The 15,226-nt window shown below is 39.7% G+C and overlaps 1 protein-coding gene across 3 annotated transcripts in view; it reads left to right on the forward strand.

Moving 5' to 3' along the window:
- Window positions 1-12,324, forward strand: part of SPHKAP (SPHK1 interactor, AKAP domain containing) — a 170,764-nt gene extending 158,440 nt beyond the window's left edge. For all 3 annotated transcript variants that reach the window (XM_055300413.1, XM_055300415.1, XM_055300414.1), the window contains 3 exons: window positions 2,180-2,232; window positions 2,322-2,506; window positions 10,460-12,324. In XM_055300413.1, the coding sequence (XP_055156388.1) occupies window positions 2,180-2,232; window positions 2,322-2,506; window positions 10,460-10,603 (382 nt within the window). In that variant the 3' untranslated portion in view covers window positions 10,604-12,324. The remainder of the gene's footprint in view (window positions 1-2,179; window positions 2,233-2,321; window positions 2,507-10,459) is intronic.
- Window positions 12,325-15,226: the final 2,902 nt, after the last annotated feature.

The raw sequence follows: 15,226 nt of genomic DNA on the forward strand, positions 1-15,226 counted from the left end.
TGGAGCAAGAATGAGGGCTTAGGACAATCCTACCCTACCACCACTGTTTCTGGATTTCAAATCTGCCTTCTGTGATAAAATCATGTCAGAAAAAGTTTATCCAAATAATCAGAAAAGAGAAGCAAAAATCCTTTTAAACCATACCATGCCAAACCCACAAAGATTGTTGTTGAATAGAATATAATATGAATGGCTTTTCCTTTAGTTGTAGACATTAGTAAATGTGCCTAATACCAAACGGTCCCACAATGTGGATGTGTCATTGCCACGCAGTGACTCTGCTTCCCAAAACCTCGGGACCTTCCCAAAGACCAAGGAGAAATAGCATTTAGAGGAGCACTACGTGTGCAACACAAAATACGGTGCAGAAGAGGAGGGCAACATGAGGTCAGAGCTACATCCATAATTTGTGATTATTCTGGAAGCGTAAATAAACTGAAATCTAGTTTTGGCCATTACGACTCAGCTTACTGTTGGGAGTTTTCTGAAATCTCGAAAGATAAAAATGAAATATAAGACCAGTGTTGCTCCCTCATCTCCTTCCTCAGCTAGTCTCTATAGCTAAGTCATTTTTGCTTCACTATGTAATCAGCTATCCTGCCTGCAAGAGTATTCCTCAGTGACTGAAGGTTGCCATGCAGCCTTTGTTGTCCCATGCTGCCATTATTCACAAGTAGAGATGAACAGACACACGATCTTGGGTTTGTTTTGTTTTGCATTTTAAAAGTAGAACCAAACTACAAGCAAAAAATTACTTTGGTGTAAATTTATTTTTCTCCTTCAGGAAACACTGGTTTATCTTCCTTTTTCCATCTTTCTCAAGGGTAGAGCCTAGGACCCCACAGATTATATGCATTCTGGGAAAACCAAAATGACCACCACCCATAGCACCATTCGGCAGCTCCACGATAGCAGAAGCTGCCCCTACCCTGTGTCATCTCACTTATATCACTTGTAGAGACCTAGGGGAGACTCAAGACCCTTGGGAAGCTGGCCATTCTCTGATTCAACTACGCTCCCTCTCAACATCAGCAATACAGTGGAATTTATAGCCAGTAAACTTTTGCAGTAACAGAATATAAGGAAGAATACTCTATATAAAAATAGGCATTTTTAAGAGCTCCTGTATTCTAATTTCCAGCCCGTACGAAAGTATAGGACAACCTTGGGCTTCCCAAGATGGCCACCTCCTTTCAGCTGTTGGGACACGTGCTCTCATTTTGGAAGCGTTTACTGAGTCCTGCCATTGTACCAAGGCTTCCGAACAAGTACTCACTGTATGAAAACACCTCAAACACTGAACGTGGTTGTATCTCATAAAATCCTTCAGTTATGTCTCTAGTTCTCTCTTCTTTTTTAAAGATTTCATTTATTTATTCATTCAGGAGAGACACACAGAGGGAGGCAGATACATAGACAGAGGGAGAAGCAGGCTCCTCATGGGGATGATGCAGGACTCGATCCCAGGACCCCGGGATCATGCCCTGAGCTGAAGGCAGATGCTCAACCCCTGAGCCACCCAGGTGTCCCTCATGTCTCTACTTCTTCATCACTTCCAGCCTATTCCATCCTCCTGATAAAAAAAGAAAAATTTCCATTTTAACTGAAGTATTTTGTTGTGCAATTTAAGTTCTGCCATTCATTGGTTGTTCTGTCCCTTTTTTCAGATCAAAGAACCACAAACATTAGAAAAATATTTTCGTAGACTAAAAGGCAGCTTTGTTGCTGTCATAGTAGAGGGGAAAAAAATCATTGTGTTAGGGTGGAAACATATAGTCCTTTAAATGACAAGTCAAATAGAGAAGTATAAGTCCCCAGATCAGATCTAGTTGCCTACATGGTATTTCCCTGATTGTTCAAACCAGTGAAGGTTTATGGAAGAGAAGGTGAGGAGAAGAGAAAGATGCATTGCTTAGAGTCTCCCACACCAGTTATCCCAACTGAAAAATCTGTAGGTTATCTGGCCTTTTTTAAGGGCCAGAGCTATTTATTGCAGACTCAATAATCCAATGTAATGGCCACATTGGTATTTCCCCAGTGTTACTTCCCTCTATGAAAACAATAAATCTAGAACAAATTTCAGAAGCTTTTAGATCAATAAGACCCATTGCCTCATCATCCATTTACAACTTACTCTTCCTAAACATTACCAACCATATATTGTTGTTTTCTCCCAAAGTGAGTTGGTGGAAGAAAAGGAGATTCTTAAAGGACAGTCAGAAAACGTAGAGGGTAAGCCATGTTCCCATAAGTTTGACACACAATTTGCCTGTCATCTCCCTGTGGAAAGCTTGGTAAGTTTGGGCTGTGTCTCTGTTCAGAAGGTGCCTCTGGAGCGCCAATGGGAGTAGCCAGCTCCCAGGGGAGCCTGCTGGTGATCAACTTTGACCTGGAGCCAGAATGTCCTGATGCTGAGCTTCGAGCCACTCTGCAGTGGATAGCAGCCTCTGAACTTGGGATCCCCACCATCTACTTTAAGAAATCTCAGGAAAACAGAATCGAAAAGGTACCCCCGTCCTGTACTTGGATGTGGATGAATTGTTGTGCTTCTTATCACTGCTGGAAACTGGATAAATCCCCAGTCAAGTCATTTAAATTTGAACCCTTTGTTCTTTTCACCTTAAAATTGTGACTAGATTTTTGAAACCTTCCACCCACGTATATATAATCATGATAACTGTTTCTTTGGCCTCAGTTTTCTCAGCTAGAGAAAGTGAAGTGAAGAGATGGGAACTTTTTCAGAGTCTAGTGTTTTGTTTGTTTCTGTCATGGTGTTTCTTTGCTCTGGAACCAATTTCTTCATAGCACCCATTTAAATAAAAAGAAACTAAATATACAAGAAACTAAAGTGAGGCCATACTTCTGTTTAAAACACACTGTGGCATGGTGTCAACGAGAGGCATGTGTCTATTGAACAGGTTGGCGTTGGACAGACTTCCTTGTCATCACTCTCCACCTACTAGAAATATAAAGTCGGAGAATAGAGCCTTTGCCAACATCTAAATTAATAGCAACTATCACTCTAACTCCCTAGCTCTAAAGCTGCCCACTAACTGTTGTAGAATCTCAATTAAGATTAAAGCACAAATCCATCTGCCAATGTCTTCAAGCTCAATTTCCCATAATTTAAAAGTATGCTCCTTCTGAAAACATTCAAATTAATAATAATGCTATAATATGAGTTTCCTATTGCTGTGTAACCAACTGCCACAAATTTACTAGGTCAAAACAATACCACCTAACTCTGTTGCCAGAAGTTCGGCGAACTCTACTTTGCTCTCTGCTTAGGGACTTGTAAGGCAGAAATCAAGATAGCAGCCTGGCTGGGCACTCATCAGAGACTGGGTTGGGGTGAGGAGGAAACAATCTTCCAAATTTATTCAGGTTGTTGTCCTAATTCAGTCTGTTGTGGTTGTAGGACTGATGCCCTGTTTCTTTGCTCTTCCACTTCTAGAAACTTCCAGTATTCCTTGTCACACGGACCCCTTCATGTTCTCATGCAATCAGTCTCTCTTATTTCTTCTTGACACCAACCAGAGAAAACTCTGTTTTTAAAAGGTTCATGCAATTAGATCAGTTTTACCAGGTAGTCTCCATTTTGACTAATTCAGTATTAACTAAGAATCCCTTTTGCCATGTACAATAACATAGTAAAGGCATAATTTTCTCATCCTATTCATGGTACTGAAGATCAGGACGGAAATCATGGAAACTGTTTTAGGATCCTGCCTATCACTGCCACAGTGCACTTTTTAATGTCTTATTGTCACAAAGTACATCCCCATATGCATTACACTTGTTTCTCAGCAATCCTATGAGAAGAGCCAATGGCTGTTATTATCCCTTTTTAATGAGCAAGTCAGGACTCAGGCTGGCCCTTGAGAGAGTCCCCAGTTAGTGACGGCTGAGCCCAGTCCTAGAAACGTCTCAATAGTGTCTCTCTCAGGTTAAATTGCCTTGAAATTATGATCTGGATTTTTTTAAATATGTACTTGCATTTTAATTCTCATTGTCAAAATCTAGCAGCCTGAAAGATCCTTTGCCATCTTGCCCATGCACATGGTAATTAGAACAGCTTCCCCATTTCTGTGTCACCAGCCAATGGCATTAGCTTCTGGAAAAAAACTGAGGAGACCTAATTGATACTGCCTTCTCTCACATCAGCCTCTCTCGCCAACAGGCAATTTATATTTCTCTTCATGTCTAGTATTTCCTACCATTCCATGGCATCTGCATCTAGATACTATCCTGTACTGTCATACCTTTGTTGGCAAGGTAATGAGTGGTTCACTATTTGATAAATTCTCCTTCCACCTTACCACCCAGGCTGTCTAGTGCAAAAAGTGGAGTGAGAGAGCACTCCACATTGGGTCCCTCCTTCTTCCATACACAATCCTAAAGACTCCCTGCCATGGGGAGGAGAACAAGAACATTCTCAGGCAAAGTGCATCCTCAGATTCATGGAAAAGTGAAAGGCTGGTTTCCAACTTTATCTCCAGAACATCACTTGGTACATTTGTGGATGGTCTCTTAATGAAGTAGATTTTTATAAAATCCACCATTTTGAAGAAACAACGTAGTACTCTATGAGAATATATGTCTCCTAAGTCCTCATTATGTGAAAGGACAAAGAGTGTGTCACTAACCTGATTATTAACTTGATTAGGGAAATCAGGCCCTGACTTGATGTTTATTTATCCTCCCTAATTTTCAGTTCTTGGAGGGGATGACTATCCTTACTTACAGCTGTTTTTCTCTGAGAAAATAAACGCTCCACTAATGTTATCAAGAAAAACATGAAGTAGTGTTTTACTCATTCAATTTAGCATCAGGTCAAGGAGTTTATTTCTAAGTAATGTAACTTTAGGAACAAAACATCCTAATTTTTTTTTCAGTCAATGAAGGTCTCTGCACAGAGTGGCTTGTTCACAAATGTCAGTACTTATTGTCTCAAAGAGAACTGGTCAGAAAAAGCAAACCCATAAGCAAAAATTTGACATCCTTTCTTTTATCAATACTGCATTTGGAAGCCTCATTCTGGTTGTTTTAGTAATTGGTTAGTTTTTTTCAAGTAGTGTGGAGGAGAGATTGTGGTCTTCCATAAGGCTTTGTCACACAAGGGCAGCAGGGTCTCTCATGCTCCTCCTCAGTGTGGAGAGGACTAAAAGAAACATCTCTGTTAGGTTCAGAAATCCCATTTCTCACCATCACTTAGAGTATTAAACATTACTCACAGATCTATGTGCTGAGTCTCCATTTGTGTGCATTCAGAATTTTTTCAATAAATTAATGTAGTTAACAATTTTCCCACAAGGGTGTTCCCCAGTCATCGACCCCCCTGCCTTTTGACAGTACAGGCATGAGCTAAAGAGGAGAGGGTATCATGAGTAAATACTGACGCAGCTCATCTTTCCCACCATCGACCTTGGAGTTGAAGGGCACTTAATTAAAGTCACCTTATAATGCATTTCAGCCCCATTTCAACTCCAAAGGCAAATTCCAGATATTTGGGGGGCCCAGGGTAGTGTCACTTTTTTCTGGTAAACTGACACTTTCATTTTTCAGCTTTCTCTTTCATGGCATTTTTTTTCTACTCATTAAAATACTATGCCCACTTGAAAGTCATACACTCAGAATATTCATCAAATATTTATTGAGCATGAACAATGCATCAGGCACTGTTCTAGACTCTGGGAATATAGGGAACAAAAGAGACAAAATTTCTGACCCATGGGATGTCCCATCTAGTCAGGAGGGACCCAGAGTAAGGTGAATGTAAATCAGGAGAGGCTCAGATTGTAAAGCAAAATCTTGAAATATGATGGAAATTTATTTTAGAAACAGGAGATGACAAACACATTGGAAATAAGATTTCCCACACCTCAATTATGAGCCAAATGCACAGAATTACCTGGGACAGTTATTTACAATTCATATGTCTACGCACTTCCTTAGCCCCATCACATTCACTGCTGCCCAGAAATATACATTTTTTAACAACTTCCCTCAAGCGAAGTCATTTTGATGAGTACTAAAGTTTGAGGCTCCCTCTTATAAGAAATACCCTGAAGGAGTGTCTGAATTTGAGGTGGACTTTAAGTATCCTAAATTCCAGGGCAAAGATTGCTGAGTCTTAATGCCTGATGTTCTAAAACAGTTTGTAAACATCATTCACAGTGTCTGACACTCTGTGCAACTGATGAATAGCTAAATTCTACTCCTGAAACTAATAATGCAGTATATGTTAACTAAATTAAATTTAAATAAGAATTTTTTAAAATTTTAATTTAATTCAAGGCGTAAAAAATCATGAAGGTAATTGATTTTTTAAAAATGACATAAATCAGCCAATTATTCTGCCTTTTGGATACAAAGTATCATTACCCTCTAGCTCTTTTTCTAAATATAACATGCTTCTGTGAGCCAGAATGGCCTGATGACTAGCTTCACCGTATATCAGTGCCTTTCTCATCTTTATGCATGTGAGAATTAGTCCTTTTTCTTGGAGGCAATGCAAAGAATGCAAAGAAGGAAAAGAGAAAACAGGTGTACAGATACCTTCCCAGGAAAGTGAGAGTCAGAAGAGACATGACCTCACCTTTAATTTCTCATTCCACTCTACATGCAAAGTGGTGGAAAGACAATAAGAGAAGGCAAGGAAGGAAAAATAAGGAAGAATTATATACTGCCTTAACTCAGACTCCCTTAACAAAATACCATAGAGTGGCTTATTCAAGACATCTATTGCTTACAGTTCTGGAAGCTGTGAAGTCCAGGATCGAGGTGCCAGCAGATTTCATTCCTGGTGAGGGCCCTCTCCCTCCCTCTGGCCTCCTATGGTAGAAAGAGAGAGCTCTGGTGTCTCTTCTTTTTTTTTTTTTTTTTTAAATAAGGGCATAAATCTTACCACGGGAGCCCCATCCACATGACCTCAAGTAAACCTAATTATCACCCAAAGGCCTCACCTCCCAGCACCATTACATTGGGGTTTAGGGTTTCAATATCTGAATTTGGTGGAGAACACCAACATTAAGTGCAAAACAGATACTAAATGTGTCCATTTATAAACATAAGAAATTGTCTTGAATCGAACCCTAAATTTAGTCAAGGTTCTCAAACTCAGTGTGTGCTAGAATCGCCTGGGGAGATTTATGGACCCAGATGCTCTGGCCAATTAAATCAGAATCTCCTTTTGGTATGAAGCTCAGGCATTGGAGTTTTCTAAAGGTCTCTGGTGGTTCCAGGGTACAGGCAATGCTGATAATCACAGCTCTACAGGCTAGAATTGCAGGGACAATGTAAAAACCAACTCACTTGTGCTTAATAAAATGGAATGCTGCCTTGGAGCAAAAGAAGGTAGTTACTTTCAGAAATCCAAATTGAGTGTTTTTTTTTAAAAATATCACAGCTTACAACAACTCCCAGAGATCCTACCATTGGATTTTGTGAACAACTGATCTAATTTAGTAAATGTGCCTGAGAATATAAAAGTCCTCTACCAGGTAACACTCTTCTTCAAATGGGTCTGTCAATGATATACCATCACAGCATGTAAATCCTTCTAGTTTCCTAAGACAAAATATTTGCTCAAGGAAATGCCAACCGTGATCTATAGGAAGAGAACTTAATTGTTATTGATTGTGAAATGGCAGGAAGTGAAAATATTTGGTTTTTGTTTTTCAGTGCATTGGAATGAAAAACTCAGGTCCCTGCCATACTAAAGCTGATTATAAAATTACGAGAGCAAAAACATGGACAGACACAATGAAAATCTAAGGCCAGCTGCTAAATTGAATGTGGTTTTCAGGGCTATAAAGTAACAAGCTGGGAATGTCCTTTCCTGGCTTCTTCACAATCTTAGCTGCATTTTTATTTAGAAATTTCTTTCAGTCAAGGAAGAAAAGAAAGTGTAAGACCTTCTTGCTCATCAGACCTACAGATGTTTCAAGGTCTTCATGTCTGAGATTAAGTCATCACAGCCACAGAATAGGCTATATTTAGTGGGGCCAGATCATTTTTAAAAGCTGCTTTATTGGGATATCACACTGGATTTAGAAATCATGAGACAGATTCCAGCCTGTGACTATTCCACAAACTACTGGCAGAGTGGCTAGCTGGTGGGGAATTTTGACCACGTTGGGTCAGTCAACATCATCCTGTGGTTGTCAACACAGTGGGAGACCCACCTTCAGCAAGTCTTAAATAGTTGGAAAGAAGCTTTGTAATTGAGCTTCCAAAAAGGTCTGAGGCTTAGAGCCTTCTAGGAAGGGCTAAGCAAATATTGACATCTGGCCCAGAGCTTTGATGGTCAATTAGAAAAATGACTCAGGGATAAAAGTTGAGAACAAAATGGTAGCCCAGTGAGCCAGACTTTATAGAAAGAAAAAAAAGGATCTGAGGGTAATTTTATATTTCTGTATATTTTATGGTGACTGCATCTTTATAAGACATGTTGAGGGAGAAGAGACACCCTTAAGGGATGGGTCTGGCCTAAAGCCATTGGTGACACTTGAGGGAAATCTTGAAGAGAAGTCACCAACCTATGAGCCTCTCACAATGAGACCTCAGAAACTTGAAGTTCAAGCTTTCTCCCCTAGTAACACCTACTTTCTACACTTCCAGTAAGAGCTGGAAAAGTCTGATTTGTCAAATCATGCAAAGACACCCTAGCCTTTCTCTCTTTTTCTCTGATGCTTCATGTTTTTACTGTTCATCCAACAGGAAGTATGCCTTGGATTCATTCATACACACCAAGATATAAGTGACAGCTCACAAAGTTATTTTTATGCATCTCCATTCATTACTAATAGCTGCTAGGAATGTTCCCTTATCTGAGGGTATTTGCATTTTAAGCAGTCTTAACCTAACAGATTAAGCTCTCTAAAATTTCAGGAATCTGACAGACAGGAAAATAGACAGAAGTTGCAAGGAGAGCAACAAGTGCAACCCAAATGACAAGTAGTGTCTGAAATGTTACCACAGAGACCAAGGGAACTGAATGGAGCTAACCTTCCACTGCTGCTCTAGTGAACAGTAGAGGTCCTGGCTATCCTATTCCACAACACACATGCCATTGTCAGTCAAAGGGCAATGAGACACATGGCCCACAATGAGCTTTTACTCTGCTTCTGGCACACTCCCATTGCCCCAATCTAGGCTCTTTTCAGCCTTTGCCTAGAGCCACAGCCTGCAGCCATTTTTGTGGAGCATCCTCTCAACGGAAAAGTATTGATTAAACAACCTCAAGATATGCATGTTTATCTTAAAATTATATATGTGTAAATACATTACATACAACTTTAAAATGAATACTTAGATGAGGGTCCCCCCCCCCCCCACTAATGATTCTGGATGCCATTCCATATTTCAGCTCATCTTCTTGGTCATTTTGAATGTATTTGACTCCCATTTGGTCATTTGTTCTTCTTTCACTCAGCAAACATTTATTGGACACCTATCAAGTACAGGAAAAGATAGTAAGATACGACTTAGATATTGTCCTTCCCTGGGGGATTATGGTCTATAACATAGTTGCCATTGGCCTCCTATCTGTCTCTCTCTCTTTTTTTTTACATCATCCTAAATATCATGATCATGTGTTCATCTCTCAAGACCTCAGTTTTCATCTGTAAATGCCTGCTTCACTGAGTTGATGACAGAATTGGATGAGATTACCTGCGCAAGTGTATTTCCTACAGGTTTTGGCTCTTAATAATTGTCCTTTTTTTTTAAAAAAAGTATCTGCCTGAGGATGTTGAGAGGCCTTCACCCTGGGCTTCATCCCAGAGTGGCATGAAAGGAATGATCTACAATGATTTCCCACCTTCCAACACTTCAGGTCACAATTCACCTGACGCCAAAAATATTGTCTCTAAGTTGTGGCCAATTGAAGCTGCTACCAATAATGGGGTGACAAATCTAGGGTATTTTTTCAATCTTTCCTTTTCCTTTTGCAATGGAAAGCCAATGTCTCTTGAGATGTGATGGGGGGAGAGGATTTTTCAAGATGGAGGGAGGAGCCAGTAAGTGACCATACCCAAAAGTTTAGCACTTGATTTATTTAGCATAAATGTATACATCCAATGAGAGACTATTTGGAGACAGGTAGAAGGTTCTAGGAGCTATGCTGTACAGTCCTGTCAGAGAGAGTCCAATCCAGAGAAGAGATCTAAGGAAACTCTTGAAATATATAAAAGACAGACTCTTGAAAGAAGAATTCCATCTAGTCTCCGGCATTCAATGGATGACAACTGCTCTGAAGAAGAAAATTCTAGTTCATTGAAAGAACTCTCTAATGAACTTGTCTAAAAGAAAAATAGACTGTCGCGGAAAATAGTCCCCTCTCACTAGAGATTAAAAATATAGCCTAGAGAGCTGTTGGCTTTGGAAGAATGATTGAATGAGATGACTTGAAGGCTCATCTGTGATGTGTGAGTCCTAACTCTGTGCTTTATTTTAGTTTCTAGATGTTGTGCGACTGGTTCAGCAGAAGTCCTGGAAAGTGGGAGATATCTTCCATGCGGTTGTTCAGTACTGCAAAGTGCATGAGGAGCAGAAGGAGGGAACCCCAAGTCTCTTTGACTGGCTCTTGGAACTGGGATAAGGCAGCCATGTCCTTAGAGTATTCCTTTCCTTTATTCCAGCTTAGATTACAGTGGTTTGTTCTAAATACTCTCAACTTTCTCAAACATCCCATCACATTAGCAGAGCTATAAAAAATCTGCCGTTTCAAGTCTACTGCACATGGAATAAATCTGAGGAAAAGCAAAAATAGGTCTGTACAAATCCATACAACCTATGAATGAGTTCAAAAGAGCTTGTATTAGAATGGCTGGAAAAAGAGAAATTTTAATGGGCCCTAAACTAAAAGCTTACAACTAGGCTCAAAATTCAGGAAAGCTGCTCTTAAATATTTTTAATAATACAAGATGTTATGTAATGTCTCCAATTATGTGCAACTAGAAGCAAAGTCACTAGTCAAAATAATTTTGTAAACTATGATGTAACCATTATTTTACTCTTTTGAGCTGATGAAGGGGCTGTCAGCCCAGGTCAATACTTAAGATATGGGCGAGAAGTTTCCAGAATTTTGATACAAAGGATTTTCACCATCAGACCAATATCAGTGGATATTAACAGAAGTACAAGAGTATTATTGTTGTTGTCTACTGAGGTGATTTCATTTATTCACTGTAACTCACTGATAAATACTCCACAGCTCCCCAACAGTATCTGTGTTCCCAGCCAGCAAGAAAACTGTTGTTTTTCAGTTGATGGTGTAAAAGACTGAAGATTGTCTTGTTTCCATCTCTGTATTACTTGGGTAACATGCTCACAGACTTCTGACCATGAGAAAAAACTTTCTTACGAAAAAAAAAGTCTTTTGAGATAAAATCTGCTTGTGTATTAAATTATATAAAATATAAACTTTCATTTTATTTTTATTGTAAATTATGAAGAGATTATTATCTTAAATAATATATTGAGTTATCTTAGAGGTTCATAACACATGAGGGGATTGTTGTCTTAAGTTATACCTTGACACTTGAGCTCAGTGCTTTTATTATAAATGGGTTGGCACTGGGATGACAAACCTGCTCCCTGGGTGACATTTATAATGATGGATGCAGGATTTGACATAACCCACTAGGATCATACACTCTTCCTGATTCAAAGATATTGGCATTTAATTTGGGAAGAATAAAACCTTATCACACTTAAGTATTTTAATAACAGAGATTTACTCTTCTGAAAAAAATAGAAGTATCTAACTGCTCTCCCTTAAACTAAGTGAGGTACGCTTGGCTTTTATTTTCTTGACCAAAGAAGGAGTTTATTAAAGATTTCCTGAAATACCATGCTTTTACTCTATTTTTAAAAACTGCAAAGTAATTTTAAATGTGAACAAGGCCCCATGCCATCAATGTTGGCCTTATGTGTCATCCACATCTTGAAATGTCAAGAAAGCTTCTTTGTAAGCCATACCTCCCTCTTCACCACACACCAAGGAATCCTCCCAGTACTCATTAGACATTTATTATATTAATAGTCCAAATTTAGGATCTATGTTTAATTTGTCACATTAACTAAGTGTCAAATTTTGAAATGTATCCATTATCTCAAACTGAAAGTTCTTTGTGCTACTAAATGGAAAAGGATATATTTATTTTTTAAACAATCCCAGAATATTGTGTGTAGACTCTTGTTGTGCTCGAATGAATGTTTACCTATCCTACAAAGCACAAAAACTGAATTGTAACCCTGTGATAAAGTTATACGTGTTGTACCTACTGTTGCAAACTAATCAATCAATAAATTTTTGTTGCTGAATTCTTGATCCTTTTTTCTCCAAAAGTTGTAAGTGCCTCATAGAAAACAAGAGCCACAGTGTGATTGGATGAAGGTAGATTATCCTTTTGACAAGTTTTACTGTGACACTTTTGACTTTCAAATAAGCTGATATTCTTTGACTAATTAGCATCAGTGATATTCATGTAAATTAGCATTTCTCAACCTTGGCACTATTGACATTTGGGGTAAATAATTTTTGTTGTAAGAGGTTGTACTATGCCTTCTAGAATGTTCAGCAGCACCCATGGCTCTTATCCACTAGATGACAGTAACCACTTCCTCCTGTTATGACAATAAAAAATGTCTCCCAACCTATTGCCAAACATCCCCTGGGTGAGACATTGGTTAGGGGCTGCTGGCATAAATAATGCACTGAAGGGGCAGAGGCAGAGGCTTGACCAGGTGTTCTGGTTAAGGAAGAGGAGCCTGCAGACTCTAGTCTAGGGAATCCCAGTAGGAATCTGGGATTCCCCTCCCACTTTCCAAGGCCCATGGGCTGTGGCCTCTACAGCACATCTGGGGGATGGGAGAAAGAAGCATGAGGAAAACAAGGCTTGGGGATAAACTAACCTAGACTCAAGTAAACTAGACGTAAGGTTATCAGGCTTAGAGGTAAATGGATCAGTGCTCTTTGAATTCAGGAAATAAATTACTAGAATTTGTGCAAATAAGGCACTGAGACTTCTGAGCACTTTATACGATTCACTAATAAGAAGGCATAAATATGCTTATGCAAAGGATTGTCCAGTCAGTCAGAGGGTAATATCAAATAAAAATAAACTCTGGACATTGGCAAGGAGAGACTTTATTTGAAAGGCTTATAATAACAAGGAGAAAGGGGCTGTTGCAATGGGTCACAGGGGTTATGGTAACAGTGAGAGTGCTCCCAATGGGAGACCTGTCAGCATCTAAGGGCAAAGGGAAAAGGGGTTTTCTTTTACAGTGAGAGTAAACATGAAAGAGCCAGGTGTGGGTGGGATGGACCAGTGGGATGGACCAGTCACGTTGGTGGAGGTGGCGTGGTGGGAAAGCCCCCTGTATCCTGAGCTCAACCTGTTCTCAGGAGGGGCTTCTTTTTTTTCTTTTAAGATCTATTTATTTTAGAGAGAGAGAGAAAGAGAGAGATTGAGAGGGAGGGAGGGATGGAGGGAGGGGCAGAGGGAGTCTTTTTTTTTTGAGTCTTTTTTTTTAATAATAAATTTATTTTTTATTGGTGTTCAATTTGCCAACATACAGAATAACACCCAGTGCTCAACCCGTCAAGTGCCCCCCTCAGTGCCCGGCACCCATTCACCCCCACCCCCCGTCCTCCTCCCCTTCCACCACCCCTAGTTCATTTCCCAGAGTTAGGAGTCTCTCATGTTCTGTCTCCCTTTCTGGTATTTCCTACCCATTTCTTCTCCCTTCCCTTCTATTCCCTTTCACTATTATTTATATTCCCTAAATGAATGAGAACATATAATGTTTGTCCTTCTCCAATTGACTTACTTCACTCAGCATAATACCCTCCAGTTCCATCCATGTCGAAGCAAATCGTGGTTATTTGTCGTTTCTAATGGCTGAGGAATATTCCATTGTATACATAAACCACATCTGCTTTATCCATTCATCTTTCGATCGACACCGAGGCTCCTTCCACAGTTTGGCTATTGTGGACATGGCTGCTAGAAACATCGGGGTGCAGGTGTCCTGGCGTTTCATTGCATCTGTATCTTTGGGGTAAATCCCCAGAACTGCAATTGCTGGGTCATAGGGCAGGTCTATTTTTAACTCTTTGAGGAACCTCGACACAGTTTTCCAGAGTGGCCGCACCAGTTCACATTCCCACCAACAGTGTAAGAGGGTTCCCTTTTCTCCACATCCTCTCCAACATTTGTCATTTCCTGTCTTGTTAATTTTCCCCATTCTCACTGGTGTGAGGTGGGATCTCATTGTGGTTTTGATTTGTATTTCCCTGATGGCAAGTGATGCGGAGCATTTTCTCATGTGCTTGTTGGCCATGTCTATGTCTTCCTCTATGAGATTTCTGTTCAAGTCTTTTGCCCATTTCATAATTAGCCTCAGCAATCAGACAACAGAAAGACATAAAAGGCATTCAAATTGGCAAAGAAGTCAAACTCTCCCTCTTCGCCGATGACATGATATTCAACATAGAAAACCCAAAGGACTCCACCCCAAGATTGCTAGAACTCATACAGCAATTTGGCAGTGTGGCAGGATACAAAATCAATGCCCAGAAGTCAGTGGCATTTCTATACACTAACAATGAGACTGAAGAAAGAGAAATTAAGGAGTCAATCCCATTTCCAATTGCACCCAAAAGCATAAGATACCTAGGAATAAACCTAACCAAAGAGGTAAAGGATCTATACCCTAAAAACTATAGAACACTTCTGAAAGAAATTGAGGAAGACACAAAGAGATGGAAAAATATTCCATGCTCATGGATTGGAAGAATTAATATTGTGAAAATGTCAATGTTACCCAGGGCAATGTACACGTTTAATGCAATCCCTATCAAATTACCATGGACTTTCTTCAGAGACTTAGAACAAATTATTTTAAGATTTGTGTGGAATCAGTAAAGACCCCGAATAGCCAGGGGAATTTTAAAAAAGAAAACCATATCTGGGGGCATCACAATGCCAGATTTCAGGTTGTACTACAGAGCTGTGTTCATCAAGACAGTGTGGTACTGGCACAAAAACAGACACATAGATCAATGGAACAGAATAGAGAACCCAGAAGTGGACCCTCAACTTTATGGCCACCTAATATTCGATAAAGGAAGAAAGACTATCCACTGGAAGAAAGACAGTCTCTTCAATAAATGGTGCTGGGAAAATTGGACAACCACATGCAGAGGAGTGAGAGT

This window comes from Nyctereutes procyonoides, unplaced genomic scaffold (assembly GCF_905146905.1).
Source record: "Nyctereutes procyonoides isolate TBG_1078 unplaced genomic scaffold, NYPRO_anot_genome, whole genome shotgun sequence".
Classification (NCBI taxonomy): domain Eukaryota; kingdom Metazoa; phylum Chordata; class Mammalia; order Carnivora; family Canidae; genus Nyctereutes; species Nyctereutes procyonoides.